At 39.8% G+C, this 16992-nt stretch overlaps 1 protein-coding gene across 2 annotated transcripts in view; it reads left to right on the forward strand.

Moving 5' to 3' along the window:
- Nucleotides 1-16992, forward strand: part of RXFP2 (relaxin/insulin-like family peptide receptor 2) — a 56510-nt gene that overhangs the window by 6541 nt on the left and 32977 nt on the right. For both annotated transcript variants that reach the window (XM_012642137.1, XM_012642138.1), the window contains exons 2-4: nucleotides 10943-11089; nucleotides 13529-13606; nucleotides 16435-16540. In XM_012642137.1, the coding sequence (XP_012497591.1) occupies nucleotides 10943-11089; nucleotides 13529-13606; nucleotides 16435-16540 (331 nt within the window). The remainder of the gene's footprint in view (nucleotides 1-10942; nucleotides 11090-13528; nucleotides 13607-16434; nucleotides 16541-16992) is intronic.

Consider the following 16992-nt stretch of genomic DNA (forward strand, 5'->3'; position numbering starts at 1 on the left):
GTGAGCCACCGCACCCGGCCGAGATGACAGTCTTTATATAAACTTTCTTATAGGCAGGAAAAGGATAATAACCTACACTGAGTGTTACTGAAAAACTCTGTTCTCTTATTCAAAGCCATTTCCTTTATAGCTATTTTCTGTTTCCCACTTTAAAATGCTGCTCTTACTGTAATAACTAAAGCTAAAATTATTTGCTTGGAAAAAATAAGCTGGCCTCTCTAACAGCACAGGGTTTCACAAATGCTATGTTATTTTTGCCCATTATACGTGTGAATTGTAAGTTTTGTAAAGAATAAAGCATGTGGTAATGACCTGTGCTATGACCCGCTTTCCATACTAATGTGAGCTACATTACCCCAACCTACATAGAATCCACCAGAAAATTAGGAGAGGCCTAGCCACCTCTCCTCTTCCATAGTAGATGGCTTTAAGCACAAATGTCAATATAAAAAAAAAAATACCTGATGTATTGATGTAAGACAAATTAAAAAGGAAAATGAGCATAAAACTTCCATATGTACTTAACCCACATTCATATCACAGTCAACAGGTGTACCCCCAAGTGTGGCCTTAGCTTCTGACATGGATGGCCATCAAGGTACCTGTGTGCTTCCAACTCCCACATATAGGGATTTAGGCAGATGTGACTCACTTATAGAAACGACATAGCTATTCCCGAAAATGTTAATTAAGTTTAGAAAACAATTTTTGAGGCCTTTGCTGTGCACTAAGAACTGAGAACTTTTCTAGCCATTGGAAGAATCAAAATTGATAAAATAAATTTCTTTAATGGGGTACAGTGAACTATGGGAAAAAAGAAAATATCTGTAATTATAAATGAGCAATAAATACTACAATAGAGTAATGTACATGATGGTTTGGTATGAAAAAGAGAAATTTTGTACTCTGGAGCGGTCTTGGAAAGTGTCAATAAAGTTTTCACAGAAATGACTTCTGAGATGAATATCAAAGAAAGAGGAAGTGGGAAAGGAGAAAAATTGCATTTTAGATACAGAGCATATGTTAAAATCTCAATATCGTATTATCTTAAGATCAGGGCTTCCAGGAATGTTTTCCTAACTGAATACAAGATAATTGTAAAAAGTAATGGAGAACTATCCACTGGTTGTACTTGATCTGAAATCACTTTGGATGCCTTAGTTTGTTCGTTTTCAAGACAATATCGTCTTCGTTGAGGAACATGCCACACAATTTTAGCCACTTTAATTTTCAAAAACATTTGGGGTGTTTCCAGTTTGGGCCTACTGTGAATAATGCTTCTGTGAATATTCTGGTATGAGCTTCTTGGTGCACATGTGCATGCATTTCTGTGGGCATACCTAGAAGTAAAACTGCTGACTCACAGCGTTTGCAAAGCTTTGAGTTTAGGAGATGATGACAAACTGTTCTGCAAAGCAGCTGTTCCAATCAACATTCCCACCAGTGTATGACAGCTTGCATAGCTTCATATCCTCACCAAATAGTGTAGCATTGGGTTTAAAAAAAAGAAAATTATACTCATTCTACTAATCTGTAGTGATATCTTATTGTGGTTTTAATTTGCATTTCCCTGATTATGAATTAGATTTAATACCTTTTCAGATATTTGTAGCCATTTGGATATCCTCTTTTATTCAGTACCTATTCAAGTCTCCTGCCCATTTTTCTGTTTACTGCTAACCTTTTCCTTATTGATTTGTAGGATGTCTGTGTACGTTCTCATTACAGGCCCTTTGCAAATGTCTTCTACCCTGCAGCTTGCCTTTACACTCTCTTAACGATTACTTTTTCTTTGTTTTAAATAGAAGTCCTTAATTTTAATATATTGTAATTTAGATATCTTTCTTCCATGAGTAGTGCTTTTGTTTGGCTTTTCTTTTTTGTATTCTCCTCAAGATCTCTACCCCATGGTCATAAAGATTTTCTCTTACATTATTCTCCAGAAACTCTATTATTTCACCTTTCATACCCACCTGGAATTACTTATCACCTTCCCACACTGCTCTGCAGTGCAAATGTTCATGGCTCTGTCTGTCTTTTTCCAAACTTTCTATTCTATTTGTTGGCCTATTTTTCAGTCTTTGCACCAAGTCACACTGCCTGAATTCTCATACCACTATGGTAAGTCTCGCTGCACAGGTAACAAGTTCTCTCACCTGTCTCCTTCCCCAAGACTGGCCTGGCTGTTTGTGTCCCTTTGCATTTATACATGCCTATGAGAATCCACTTCTCCATAACCCCTAGGATTTTTAATGAGATTGTTTTAACCTATAGATCAATTTGGGGAAAGAATTAACATCTTTATAATATTGTCTTCCATTTATTTAGGGCTTTTATGTCTCTCAATAATAGTATATACTTTACATAAGTTTTGTGTACATTTTTGCTAGATTTATGCCTCAATATATAACACTGTAGATGCTATAGTATAAGATGTGTTTTTTAAACATCTCATTTTCTAATTGTTCGTCGCTGATATATAAAAATACAATTGACTTTGCAGAAGGCTTGCTAAACTCACTAATACTAATAATTTATTATTTTGGATTTTTTATGTTCATAGTCATACCAGCCATGAATAATCACAGTTTTATTTCTTCTCTCCCAGTATTTATACCACTGATTTACTTTCCTTGCTTAACTGCATTGGCTAAGTCCTTCAGTACAATAATGAATACATACAGTAATAGTGGACATCATTGTCCTGGTTCCAATGTCAAAGGGAAAGTCTTCGAAAACTCACTGTTAAATATATTATATGGTGTCAGTTTTTATAGATACCTTCATTAAATCAAGTGAGTTACCTTGTATATTTAGTTTGCATAGTTATTTTATTTTATTTTTTATTTGAATAGATTTAGGGGATACAAGTGGAAGTTCTTTACATGTATATATTGTATAGTGGTGAATAATTATTTTAAAGTCAGGATCTGATACACAAGGCTCAGTTTCATCTCTGGAGCCACTCCTAAGCAAAGTTAAAGACAAATGACAAACTGGGAGAAAATATTTCTAAGTTAGAGAACGGAGGGCTAACCTCCCAAAAGTATTCTGGTCACATTGCCAGATTCCGTTTTCTCACACATGGTTCCAAACACTGCTGTCAGCAACGAAAGTCTCATCCGATCATGAGCATACATAAGTTAGTTCATTCTTCATAAAGCTACATGTATTCCTTTGAAAGGATTGTCTTTTCTTCTATGGATATGTTCTCTCTAATGTCTAACTATGTTTCTTATAAAATAATATTAAAATGCATGGCAACTTAGGGGTTTTTAAAACATGTCTTTATTTGACAAACTAAAATATTAGCAACTTTTTGCAAGTCCCTCTAAATTCTTTGAGTCCTTTTTTGGTCTAAGAAATGCAAAACCTGGAAACCTCTGACCTAATGCACATCAGTGTCATTCAGGATATTGACAAAGAAAAAGGAGCTGATGAATTAAGAACAAGAAGAGGAGGAAAGGAACCTTTAGAAAACAAGGAAGGGGAAGTAAACCAGGGCAGTGAGACATCACAAAGCCAAGGGCAAAAAGCTTTCAACTTGGTGAACGTGGTTGGATGGGTCAAATGCCACAGGAAGCCAAGTAAGATCAGGACTGTAAAATAACTGTTGGATTTAGTCAAAAAAGGGACGCTAATGATTCTGATGAGAAGAATTTCAGTGGAGTAGCAAGGCCAAGACTGGAAGCTGTGGATTTAAGAATGAAAGGGTAGTAAGAAAATGGAGATATTATTGACTTGTATGGTACTTTTGAGAAATTTAATTGTGACGGGGAGAAGAGTGTGTCAGTTCTAGAGGCATGTGGATATAACAGGATTTGGCTTGGCTGATTGGTTTATTTGATTATTTTGAAGATGAGAGCTGATTGAATAAGATTATTGTTAAAAATACAGTGGAGAAATAGAGATATTGAAACTATAGGAAAGAAAGGAAATGATTAATGAAAGAGTGTGAGAAAAGAGGTCAAGTGGAGTGTAGAACACAGATGGGAGGCTTTACTATGGATGAGAAGGGAGACCTCCATCCTTTGTGCATCCTAAAAGGAGCATCCAGGGCCTTGGACCAGGACTGTGCAATTTCCATACGGCTCTGCACAAGCAGTCTATGTGAACAACACCCCAAACTTGTGGGAGGTTTGTCCTGCCTGGACATATGCAGCAGTCTTGGATGCAGGTTAATTTGCAAGTTGAGGCAGAGCGAAGTGGCTAAAACCTGTAATCCCAGCACTTTGGGAGGCTGATGCAGGAGATTGCTTGAGACCAGGAGTTTGAGACCAGTCTGGGCAACATGGCAAGACCCTGTCTCTACAAAATATAGTAGAGACAGTGCACGCTTATAGTACTAGTTACTTGGAAGGGTAAGGCAGGAGGATTGCTTGAGCCCAGGAGTTCAAGGTTGCAGTGAGCTATGACTGTGCCACCACTGCACTCCAGCCTGGGTGACAGAGAGAGAGCCTGTCTCTAAAAAAAATAAAAATTAAAATTAAAATTAAAAAAAAATTTGTAAGTTGATGGAAATTTTTGTTTTTGGGTTTTGTTTTTGTTTTGTTTTGTTTTGTCTTCACGGTAGCATTTTAAGGAATATCCTGTCTGTTTCTACTCCTGCTCCCTACACCATGGCTGGAGAAGAGAACCTGGGGTAGGGGCCCATTGGAAGGAGCCCTCAGATCAGCATGGGCTGGGAGACCTCTGTCTGGGGTAGGGCCTCCACTATGGTGGAAGAAAGTCTGAGGTGGACCAATTCTAGCCGGCCCCTTCTATGCCTTTACTCATCCCCAGGTGTTTACAGTTGCTTGTACAGGACTGGGGTGAGGCTCCCAGAATGTTCTAGAGCGAAGCTGGCCTCCTACACGTTCCAGGTCCTTCTCCAATCACCCCACGGAGAATGGGTAGGTGAAGCTCAGGCCATGCAGGCTCCCCGACAGACTCCCAGACCTCCAGGGTCCAGGAGGCTCCCTGGAACCTGGTGGGAGTGGGAGGAGATTCTCTGACAACTCAGGTCCCACCCGCTTTGGTCAGCGAGCAAACCAAGGGAAAGTGAAACCGTTGGCAAGCAGCTGCGAGTCTGTGTGAATCCCTGAGCATCCGCCTGTGTATGTGCACATGGTGGAGGGGTAGGACTCTTGGAGAATCCCAAGAAGAATGGTAACAGTTCCTTGAGACAGAGCAGTCAACAAATCAGACAGGAATCAGAAGAGAGACGTTAATAAATAAAGGTATCACTTTCTCTCCGTTCCACATTTTCCCTGCCAAGCTCCATCAGGCGTCAGCTTGTCTGCCTGCTCCACAGTCACCTCCCATGGTCTTCGCCCGCCCCACTGTTCGTTCTCTGAGTTCTCTGTCTTCAGGCAAGTTTTAGGAAGAAGGTCATCTCTCACATCATGCAGAATAAGATGGGGTATTTAAATACAAAACGATAAGATTTTTAACCTAAAAGAATGCATCTCTAAAAGTGAAGTTTAGGCAGTTTACCAGTGGGCAGAAGAAATACTTTTGGAAGAGAAGTCTTCCTTGTTTTCTTAAATCCCTTATAACCCATCAAGGGCCCAGCATTCAGTTTGTGACCCACACAAAGGCACCCAGCAAGGGGCATGTGGGGCTGAAATCCATCCCTGCTGACAATGATGTTGGTAACTCGAAATTCTTTTTACCAATTTAAATCAAAATGTGTTGTGCTTATACTCTGCTCCACAAACTTAGGCGCCCTTTCTGCAAATCTGTCTGTTCAAACATCAGGCAATCATCGGAAGAGGGAGATAGGGTAAAATTTCCTGCAGAAAATCTGCATGTAGAGTTCTGATGGGCTTTCACCGGCATGAGCTGCTGGTTGGTTTGTTCCAGAAGAACACTGAAAAAATAGGGGTTTAGAGAAATTCAGCTAAGGCAGGAATCTTTGAAATGGGAAGAAGATGGGGGTAAATAATAAAACTGTGTGAATAAAACTGGATCAGAATCCTGTATGATGACTGATGTGGCCCAGCAATACTGTAGGGGCAGGGAGGACCAAACAGTGGCATAAAAGTGTAAGATTTCCAAGTTTTTTTTAAAAAAAACAAAACCAAGAGACCAATTTATCTCCACCCACCTTCACATAAAAGCCTTTTTAGAAAGTCTTTCCTAGTTTCCTTCAAACAATAAAACATCTACCCCGCAAGGTGGGCTTTGAGTGAAACTCAAGACTCTCCACAGAAGTGGGGGGCTTTGGGCAGGTGGACTTGGAATGGAACTGGATTCACCTTTGCCTCTCACGGGAGCTGCCCAGAATGGTGTTGCTGTTCCCGCAGAGATCCCAGTACCTGAGTGCCAGGTAGGAATGGATGTTGTCTGTCTTGTTGACTGACATCAAGCCTGGCACACAGTAGGTACTCAGTTAACATTCCCTGGATGTTCAATGAATATTTTTTCTGGTGCTGCAGTTAGTTGGCTCTTTAGAGTCAATGGCACAGGCTTCATCTGCGATTTCTAGTCACCCAGCAGCACCACCGCCTTCCTCGGTGACAATGTCATCTCAATTGACTTGAATGCCCCCAGGAGTGCTGCACTCTGGGAAGTGGCCTCCTTGGCCAGTGTCCCCAGTGCTCTGCCAGGGCCATGGAGTTGTCATCTTGTCATCTTTGGCATTAGTGTGGGAGGTCTCAGCCAGAACACTGGACGAAGAGGACACAGGCTTTTTTTTTCAGCTTCATGTAGGACTACGATTGGCAGAGAACCAGAGAAAGCAAAGACTCCATCGATTCCTGAACTGAGGAACTAAAACATCGTTCTCACCTGTTGTTTACCGCTAACCCAGGGAAAGTGTTGGAAGGAAGCAAGAAATATCCTCAGGCAGCAGTCCAGTTGGCTGCATGAGGCTATCAAAAGTCATTTTAAAATCCCTTTTCATAGACGCATCCAGGATATGGACCAGAAGACAGAGGAAGGACTATTACTGAGCAATTCCCTTTCATATGTTCGAACCTCCCCTCGGCTGTGTATTTGGCAGGGGTCCCATGGAAACTGCTGCAGAAGCTATCAACATTGCTGCGATGTAGGCATCCTCACTTTTATAATCCCCAAGTTTCAATAAAAACTGTCTCCACTTCCACAGATGGCAGGGAGAACAGACAGCAGAATATGCTTTCTGCAGACAGGGATTCTTTTTCAGGACGTGCCAAACACAGCAGGAGTTCTTAATTATTTTTTAAATTGTATACTGACAGAGCAGAATGATAAATTAAGTGTGTTGAAGACTAAACAGTATTTTGTCATCAAAATAACAACATTAGTCTCCTTTAGGAAGCTTAAATTTTGAAAAGGGCTCTTCCTTCTAGTCCTTTTTTTAAAATTCCTAAATGACTCATTAATTTATTTGTCCATTTAAAAAATTATTGAGCACCAAGGAAGACACTAAGTTAGACAATAAGGATTTAGGGCACAGAGAACAAGGGGTAGGGACTATATTTCACATAAAAGTTATATTTTGAAATGTCTTCTGGAAGACCTTTCTCTGGGGTGAAAAATAGAGAATTATGAGAAATGCAATTGGCAGATTCTATTTGTACATGGTCAGTCCTTCCCTTCATCTTGCTTTGCCCACACTTGCTAGATGCAACTCAATTCTTTTTTGAGGGAAAAGGAAATGATCCTCTTCTGTGACAGTTGACTGTCTGCCTCTGCCTTTAAGTGCATGTGCACCTGTGAGATGGGCATTTGGTGAGGTCCGGCCCTCGAAGAACTCACGGTTATCTTCGTGAAAAACCCCGGAAGGAAACCCAAGATATCACCTTTAAAAGATCTTACTCACACAGCCTCAGCTTTTTATTTCCAAATTCTCTTTTATCAAATGCTTAATCACGTCTTCTAAACATTGAGAAAATATTATTGTCAGGAGGTCGAGAGGACATTTTCATTGTTTATCATTTACAACCCTCCGTCAGCTTTTGAAAGAGACCTGAGGCTGCTTAAAATGAAAATCATGTATGTTCATGTGGCTTTTAAGATAGAATCAGATGAAGTGGAGAAAGATTAAACGATAGTCCCTTTTATATGTTTCATAGAAGTCACATTTAAAAAATCATGAAATGCTAAGACACAACAAGCTTCTGTTTTACATAGAGATTCCCTCTGTAAGTTCTATTTTCTTACTTGGTGTAGAAATTCCCTAAGGGCCAACATTTACCCAGGGTGACGGTGGGCCAGGTGCTCCTAGCACTTCACGAGCACTTGCTTGTCTAGTCCCCAAAGCATACACACAAGGGAGGCATTGTCATTAATTCTATTTTAAATATCAGGAAACTGAGGTTTAAAGAGGTTAAGTAGCTTGCTGGAGGCCACACAGCTAGTGAGTGGCAGAGAGAATTCTAATCCAGGTCTGATGGTCTCCGGAGTGCATTAGCACCAACGGGTATTCTCAAATAGTGGGTCACATCCCATCGGTGGATCATGACATCAATGTAGTGGCTTGTGATCCCTTTTCAAGTGAGTGAGAGAGAATAGTAATGATCAGAGTTCATCCCACAGAGTAAAAGGTAAGTAATCTTTCAATAAGTTTTGTTTCCAATGTGTGGATGTGGGTGTGGGTGTGTGGGGTGTGTGGGTGGGTATGTGGGTCAGTGTGGGGGGTGAGTGTGTGCTGGTGTATGGGCATGTGTGGGTGTGTGTGGGTGTGTGGATGCGTGGACGTTTGCGAGTGAATGTGTGGGTGTGTGCTGGTGTATGTGGGTGTATGTGGTTGTGTGTGTAGGGTGTGGGGAGGTTGTGGAGGGGGAGTGTGTGAGTGGGGAGTGTGTGTGTGAGTGTGTGAGGGCTGCACGGGTATGTCTGGGTGTATGCTGGATTGTGACACAAAATTTATTTCTAATTGTGAGTTACTGTCTTAAAAAAATTTCAAAGTCACAACACAAAGATATATTGACTCCCACTCATTCATGTTCCAAACACAGGAGGACTACTAGTTTTCATAAATCTGCCTTCTATAGAAATCTTTACAAGCAGGAAGTTAAGGGATTTTGAAATCTATGACTCAGAATGCCTCTCCCTGAGTGAACAGGCTTAACAAGACAGCCCCAGCGCCATGCAGCAGAGAAGTCTGCCTGAAATAGTCACAGACTTGACTGGTCTTATGCATGGGGGCTGATAGTAAATCTTTCATCCACCATGGCAGCAATAGCAGAGAAAATAGTTTTTGCTTTTGTAAGAACAAAAAAGCAGCGGGTAGAAAACATCCCAAAGCCGTGCTCTGAGGCTTCCTCCTCAGTCAGGGAAGGAGTGTGCATCTTTCCACCTGATGCTCTGCTGTCCTGTGCTTGGGGATGTTCAAATTCATCAGAACTAAACCACTGAAGCTCAAATAATCCACTTATCCTCTCAGATGATATCACTAAAAGCCTAACATGCACTTGTAATTGAGCCATAGCTTTAGTGCCCAAACTCAAACTTTTGCCCTCTAACAAGCGGCATCATTTGTTAAACAATGAGGGCCAGGAGGTGCTACCTGCTTTAGGAGAGTCCCCTGAGGGGCTTGGGGGGAGGACATCATTCTACAAGGCAGCATTTACTTGAAGAACCCAGACCTCCAAGGACATTTTCCTCAAAACCAGAGTAGAAGTCACTTCCTAAACATTATTTGGAGGCAATAATACCAACCATACAGAGTTGCCATTAACATTAAATAAAGTAACAAGGAAATACTCAGCACAAAGTAGATGATGCTCCATGAACATTTGTTCCCTATCCTTCTGTTACATTAAAAAAAAAAAAATCATTCCCCTCACAGACCCAAGGAAATTCCTGGTCATGATGTCAACGTTTGGTGACGTGGTTAGGAGCACTTTGCCAACACCCTTTGCTCCCTTCCATGAGTCATGATGAAATATAGCCATCCCCGTGTCTACACTCACCTTAAATCAATGTCTGCGAAGTTTCAGCCTCAATTCCTTTTTAAAAAATATATGACTTCAATAATTTTACTAGTCAATTTACAAACATATCTCTTTGTTTTCTGGAAAGTACTCTCCCAAAACTGAAAGAACGTCTCTTACATATAAACTTCTGGAATTGTGTTGGTCATGCTACCCATAGATATAGTACTTTTGTAAATGTTAATTATATTTCCTTTCTTTACTCTCTCATTGAACCCAGTAGTTATTCAACTCTCATGGGTCTTCTCTTGTGTACCCTACATAAGAAGATTATTTTTAACTGACCCTCATTGAGGACTTATGATCTTTGAAATTCAGGTTCCGGATTCGATTGGTATCCTCGTAGCACAATGGTTAAGAGTGGCCTCTGGTGTCAGAGGGATGACTCAAACCCAACCTGTGTCACTTTCCAAACGAATGACTGCAGGCAAGATATTTGACTTCCCTAATTCTGAAACGTGAAGGATAAATCGCCCAAACCACAGGCTGGTTGAAGGACTAACTAAGATAACCACTGTGCAAAGTGCCTGGCACACCACAAACTCAACGAGTGTTAGATATTTTTGCTTAGTACTATCTCCCCTTATTCTAATGTGGTTCTGGATTTCTCTCTAATTCACACCTAAACTTTCCTTTTGCATATGTATTTTTATTATGTCACCTCAAATCCTTCTCATAAAAAATTAATAAGTAAATAAATTTATCTGTTGGATCCTAGAAGCTTATGGTCTTGCCTTTCTGTTTCCAAGAGTGGACAACTCCTTGATTTCATACCAAAGTAGGACAATACATTTGGTTTTGTTTACTATGACCTTGTTCACCTTGCTTTCATTCTTGGGCTAGCTGGTGTTGGGTGGGATCATGGTTGTTTGCAATGCTACCATTAAGAATATTGCTCAAAAAATGTGCATTAAGAATAACACCAGGCAAACTCAACTCATGGGGTTCTTGTGAAATTAAGTAGGACAACATGGACAGATCTTGGCCATATTAAGGCTTCGTTTCTCTTATGTGAGATTTTTGTCCTCTTTTTCACATAGATTTCGCACTGACTGAAGGTAGTACGATCGCTCCTTTGTGCCGAAGGGGGTATTTTCCCTGCGGGAATCTCACCAAGTGCTTACCCCGAGCTTTCCACTGCGACGGTGAGGATGACTGTGGGAACGGGGCAGACGAGGAGAACTGTGGTGAGTGCCCGCTGTGTTCCCACTCTGCCGCCTGCCTGCTCTATGAACTCCCCAAAACTGTGGGCAGGTTGGATAAAGACTTTATGTAATGAACTTGGAGAGCCAACTGGGTGTCCTATAGGCGCATTCTTTGTAATGAAAATAATTACCCCTCAATTTATTTGTGACGATGCAATGAATTTTCATATAGACAGGGTGCTCAAATCAGAAATACAGTATTATAAAATGTTATCATTTATAAAAATTGAAATTACATTTTAAAATCTACTTGGGTATTCACATTTTAATTTTAAGGGGCTTCCTATGACTACTTCCTTATGGCTGGTAATTTGGTTTTGCTGCAAGAATATCCACAAAGTGTGAATGGGCCCATCTAGAAAATTAATTGATTGAGCAGACCTATACTGAGTGCCCACTCTGGGCTGGGAGCTCCAAGTCACTGGGACACAGTGGGCTGGAGGGAGACAAGGGTCTTGACCTTGTGGAATTCGCACAGACAATGTGAACCAAGACGCCGACAAATCTGTACACAAGTAAATTTGTCTCAGAGAGTGGTAAGTACCATGAAGAAAATGAAACAGGATAATGAGATAGAAAGTGACTTGGAGGGAGAAGGGATACTTTAGGGATGTAACTAGAGAAAACTTTTTTAAGACAATGACATTTGAGCTAAGAACTAAATGAAAAAAAGAAAGGAAGCACAAAATATTCGGGAGGAACAGAATTCCAGCAAAAGAAACTGCAAGTGCAAAGGCCCTGAGGCTGAATGAAACAAATGATGTGTTTGAGGGACAGAGAGAGAAGCCAGTGTGGTTTGAACAGAAAGAGGATATAAATAAAGGACGAAGGTGTAAGCAGAGGCCAGATCACATAGGGCCTTACAGGCCAAGTTTAGGTCTATAGAGAGAGACGTATATATTATCTACTCTAACCTACCTATTGTTCTCTAGAGGAAACTGCAAGAGTGGTGGACGTGTCTAGTTAGTGACAGAGTAGACTCTAGAACCCAGATCTGAATCTGAAAGAATCCCTTGTGTTTTCTGCCACATGGAGCTACCTCTCTTTGGCACTGCCCAACCACCCATCAAAGAGGGGCAGCAAAGCCTGGGAACACCAAGCATCTGTCTCTAGAATCTGCTGTGCTGCCCCTGAGTACTCAGACATGCTTCCCTCTGATGGAAATGGCCTTTGCCCACACTTCCCGGAGATCACTCCTACTCATCCTTCAGAACCCAGTTCAAGTATCCCCTCCTCCAAGAGGGCTTCCCTGGCCACCCTGAACCTGTATCACTGGTCTAGGATGGGTGTTGCCACAGCATCCAGGGTGTCTCAGTGCAACTGCACTAAGTAGGCTGCCCTATCTCCTCCTCACTGTATTTCTCTTCTTGGACAGGAATTCCACGAAAATAGGCCTGAGTCTTATTTGTTTTATTGTCACTAGACCTTAGAACAGTATAGTACACACTAGGCAGTTAATCAATGCTCAGTTTTGGGGGCAGCTCTCTAGATGCCAATGGTCAAGTTACTCAAATTCTTGGCTTTTCCTCTTTGCTGCATGAGAATCAGAGTCCATGAGTGTTTATCTACTTCATGAGGATGTTCTGAACACAAATTAAATAATGCATGTGAAGGAGCATCATAGTAGAATCATTGAGGATATTAATAGGAAATAGAAATAAATTAAAGATGCTGGGATCAAAGGAGCCTGTGAGCAATTATTTAAATTTACTTATCTATTTGGGTGAACATCAGTATCATACATTATAATGCATATCTTATAATTTTTATAGCATATGGTACTTCAAAATTAGGCCTCCTTTTTAAAAAATATAATTTATCACAAAAAGAGAAGAAAATTTGATAAATCAACAAATCATATTTACATATGACAAACTGGCATATGACAAATTGATATTAACATATGACAAACTGAGAAAATGTTATTTTCCTCAACAGGACTTAAAAACCTTTATTAAGAAGAACTTTGTTTTTGTTTATTAGAAAGGTCAGGTGACATAAATTTTATCAGAACTCAATACATCTATCAAGTATGTGTCAATGTATATTTATGCAGGAGTATGCACATGTCAAAAATAAAATCCAGATTATATTTTCTTGTGAGATCTTCAAAATTCAAGTCAAACATTTAAAATGTCAGTATTAGAAATAGGATATTTTTCAAGACATTTATATTTATGTAAAACAATTATATATTTGCACGATATATTTTATGATACATAAATTTGAAATATTCATCATTGTAAAAAAGAGAACCCCCACAGATGTTTGCCTAATTTTTTCTCCCTATTTATGTATTTAAAATATCAATCATTCTATTACTTAAATAAATTTTTAATTTAATTTCATTATCAGATTTTGTTTTGTAATATGGTATTGGATTTCTAGAATAACTGACACATGTCAATCACCACTTCACAGGTGACACTAGTGGATGGGCGACCATATTTGGCACAGTCCACGGAAATGCTAACAACGTGGCATTAACACAGGAGTGCTGTAAGTGATATTGGTTCAAAAACGGTACCAGCTTTGCAAAAAACATGATTTGTAGTTCACAGATTTATACAGGTAGTGTGATAAATTCCCTTCAGAATTTCCATTTTAGTTCAATGTATTTCACTGGCTAACCAGTCTGCTGTCAGCCTGTGGGGCTGAAAAGGTAGAAAGAAGAAAATGACCATCTCCATTCATGCTATTTTTATGTATTAGTCTATGATTGCAAGAATATGAACATTGAATAATTGTGACAAATAGAAAATTCTTATTCCCTTTAATTACTTTCTTCAAGAAAGACACTGAGCACCCACTACTCTCCAGCCTTTCTCTCAGGCACTGAGAGCACACTGATGATTCACACGAGGCTCCAACCCACACACACCTCACACTGTGGCAGGAAAGACAGGCCCCTGGTTGCAGAAGCTGCGAGAGACAGCATTAGTGCTCACAGGGAGGAATGGTGTTTGCACAGGGAACGTGGAAGCCTGCTGGAAGAAATGATGGCTCTGCCAGGGATGGGAAAGATCCCCAGAGCAGATGACATTTGAGAGGGACACTGAAGGCTGTGGATGGAGGGAAGGATAAGAGGTAACAGGAGGAGCAGGGGAGGCAGGTCAGCAAAGCATTGGTGTAGGAAGGTGCGGAGCAGGTTGTGCAAGGCCTTTTCACAACGACTCTGAGTGTAGGAGGTGGAGGATCATCCGAACTGAGAAGGCTGGAGCCGGCCCATGAAGGGTTTTGGGTGCACACTTTGGAGAGTGGCCTCTATCCAGCAGATAGAACTATGTTCCTGTGTGTGTGCGTTTTTGTGTATATAGGTAGACAGAATTATGTAGGTGAATGTGCAATTACATACATACATTGGTATGTATATGTAAATATATATATAATGTATATATTAAATACTACACTGACAGCATTTTATGCACTTTATAATACCAGTTTACAAATACCACTTATTGTCTACTTTGTTATACACAAGTATATTATGTAATTAGGAATTAAAAAGGATAAGATTAAAAATCAGTCTAACCAGAAATTCAAATATTTTCTTCCTGAACTGCACACATCCCATTTTGGATGTCACTGCTGTATACAATGGGCAATCACCAAAGGTGTGGCCTTTTTTGTTTGTTTGGTTTGGGTTGGGTTTTTATTTTATTTTTTTAATGAAGAGGGAGAGCACATGATCAAAGTTGTGCATGAGGAAGATTCTTTCATCAGCATTGCAGAGAATGGATTAGAGCAGTGGGTCTCAGCGGAGACAACCGTGACCCCCAAGACCATGTGACGGTGCCTGGAGACATTTTTGGTTGCCCCAGTGGAGGGGGGGTGAGTGCTGCTGGCATCCAGTGAGAAGAGGCCAGGGATGCTGCAGAACATACTACAATGCCCAGGACAGCCTCCCATAACAGAGAACAATCGGCCCAAAAAATCAATCATGCTCAGATGGAGAGGAAAGAATGATGAATGAGATAGTGATTGTTATGTGTATTGCAATGCCAAGAAAATGCCAGTGGGAAGAGTGAGGTAGAGAGACATGCAAGAGGCATTTCAGAAGGAGAATCCACCGAACTTGGGGGCGTAGTTGGCTTGCAGGTGAGGGAGGGTGAACAGTTATGCCCACATTTCTGGTTTTAGCAGCATACCCAGCTTGACTATATGAAATTCTTTTATTGGTAAATAAGTTTCCAGTCACAGATTTTTAATCTAATATATAACCACTATTCCAATGGTGGTTATGTCAATAAACACTGAAGTAAGCATACTAAAGTTATCTTTAGGGAGTTGACTAATTAATATAGACAAGATAAAATACATTCCAAAACTTTACATAGTAAAAGCATCTTTTGCATTAAATAGGCCTCAAAGAAGCAGGGCAACTAGAAAGAACTTATAATTATATTAAAATAAAAAATATAAATTTGAAAATAACTTCCAATTTCTTAGCTCCACCAGCACAAATACCCATAGGGTCAGGAGAGAAATCAGACTCCAGAAATATTTGCATGTACTCTACCTCTTTCTCTTTCTCTCTCTCTCCTTTTTACACACACATACACACACACACACGCACACACACACAGTGACTGGTTTTTCCATAGATTTCTCATTCTTTTATATGCCATCATCTTAATTATATCAGTTCCTTCAGAGTGATTTCTGAAGCCTTTTTCTTTCTTCTGAATACTTCAGGTAGATGGATCTTTGATTTTCTCAGCTTTATAACTTCTCTACAACTTTTACCTTTCACTTTCAACTTCACAGTAATGGAAAAGAAAGCACCAAAATGAGAGGCTATGTGACTGGATGGGTTTTAATAAGGTGCAAGGGTGGCAGTGGCAGAACCTGCATTTCACTCTTCTTGCAGCTCTAAGAGAAGTCTGACAGGGGACAACATTGAATCTGATTTTAATCCACAAGCATTTAATTGAGCAACTACTCTGTGCTATCGAATTGAATTGAATTGACTCAGTCATATCCATTAAGGTTTACCTAAGCATCCTGTGTTTTTCATTGAGGAGAACCAAATCTTGCTTCACTATATGATTTTATGCTATTTAAAATTTCTGTGGCTTCTTTCCAATCACCTGTTAAATGCCTCTGAAATGACTACTAGAAGCTAGAACTGAGAAGACCACATTAGTGTATATTTGATTATAAGAGAATTCTTATTTGCCTTTAAAATGGGCTTAAGGAGTATATTTAACAGATATAAATTCTATACATTCAATGAAAAGAGAACAATGTCAATTATTATAGACAAAGTCATAATTAAAGAAATGCATTTTTTAATGAGTGAAATCTTACTCTTTTTGTCTCCCTAGTTCTAAATCAGTATCCACCACGCTGTGACTGCAAAGAAACTGAACTGGAATGTGTAAATGCTGGCTTAAAATCTGTGCCAATGATTTCCAGCAATGTGACATTACTGTGAGTTGAACTCAATTCTTGATAGTATTTGTCCCTAAAGTTACATGAAATGAAAACCTGATAGTGTTGCTTGTATATTAGCAAAATAATAGAAACTGTTTTTAAAACCACGAGTCATCAGAGAATTCTGTACGCTTCCTATCCAGGGAAAAAATGTTTAAATGCTGTATGTTAGATTAGCCCAGTGATCATTTAGCTCACAAATGTCTGTGGTCTGGAGTTTTTATTTTCAATTACTTTTTAATTTGTGCATTATTACAATGCCCAATGTGCCTGTGCTGAAATGTTAAAAGAAAAAAAAGAAAGGAAACACCTTCCTTATTCTATCTCATTTTTAATGTTGGTAATTTATCCAAGACTGCAAAAAGATCAATGAAGCTAACTGTGTCTTATCATGGAAACTTTTCTGTACTTTGCATAAAGTTTTTAGGAGCCTCAAGAATTTGCAGTCG

Source organism: Propithecus coquereli, unplaced genomic scaffold (genome assembly GCF_000956105.1).
Source record: "Propithecus coquereli isolate 6110/MARCELLA unplaced genomic scaffold, Pcoq_1.0 Scaffold175, whole genome shotgun sequence".
Lineage (NCBI taxonomy): Eukaryota > Metazoa > Chordata > Mammalia > Primates > Indriidae > Propithecus > Propithecus coquereli.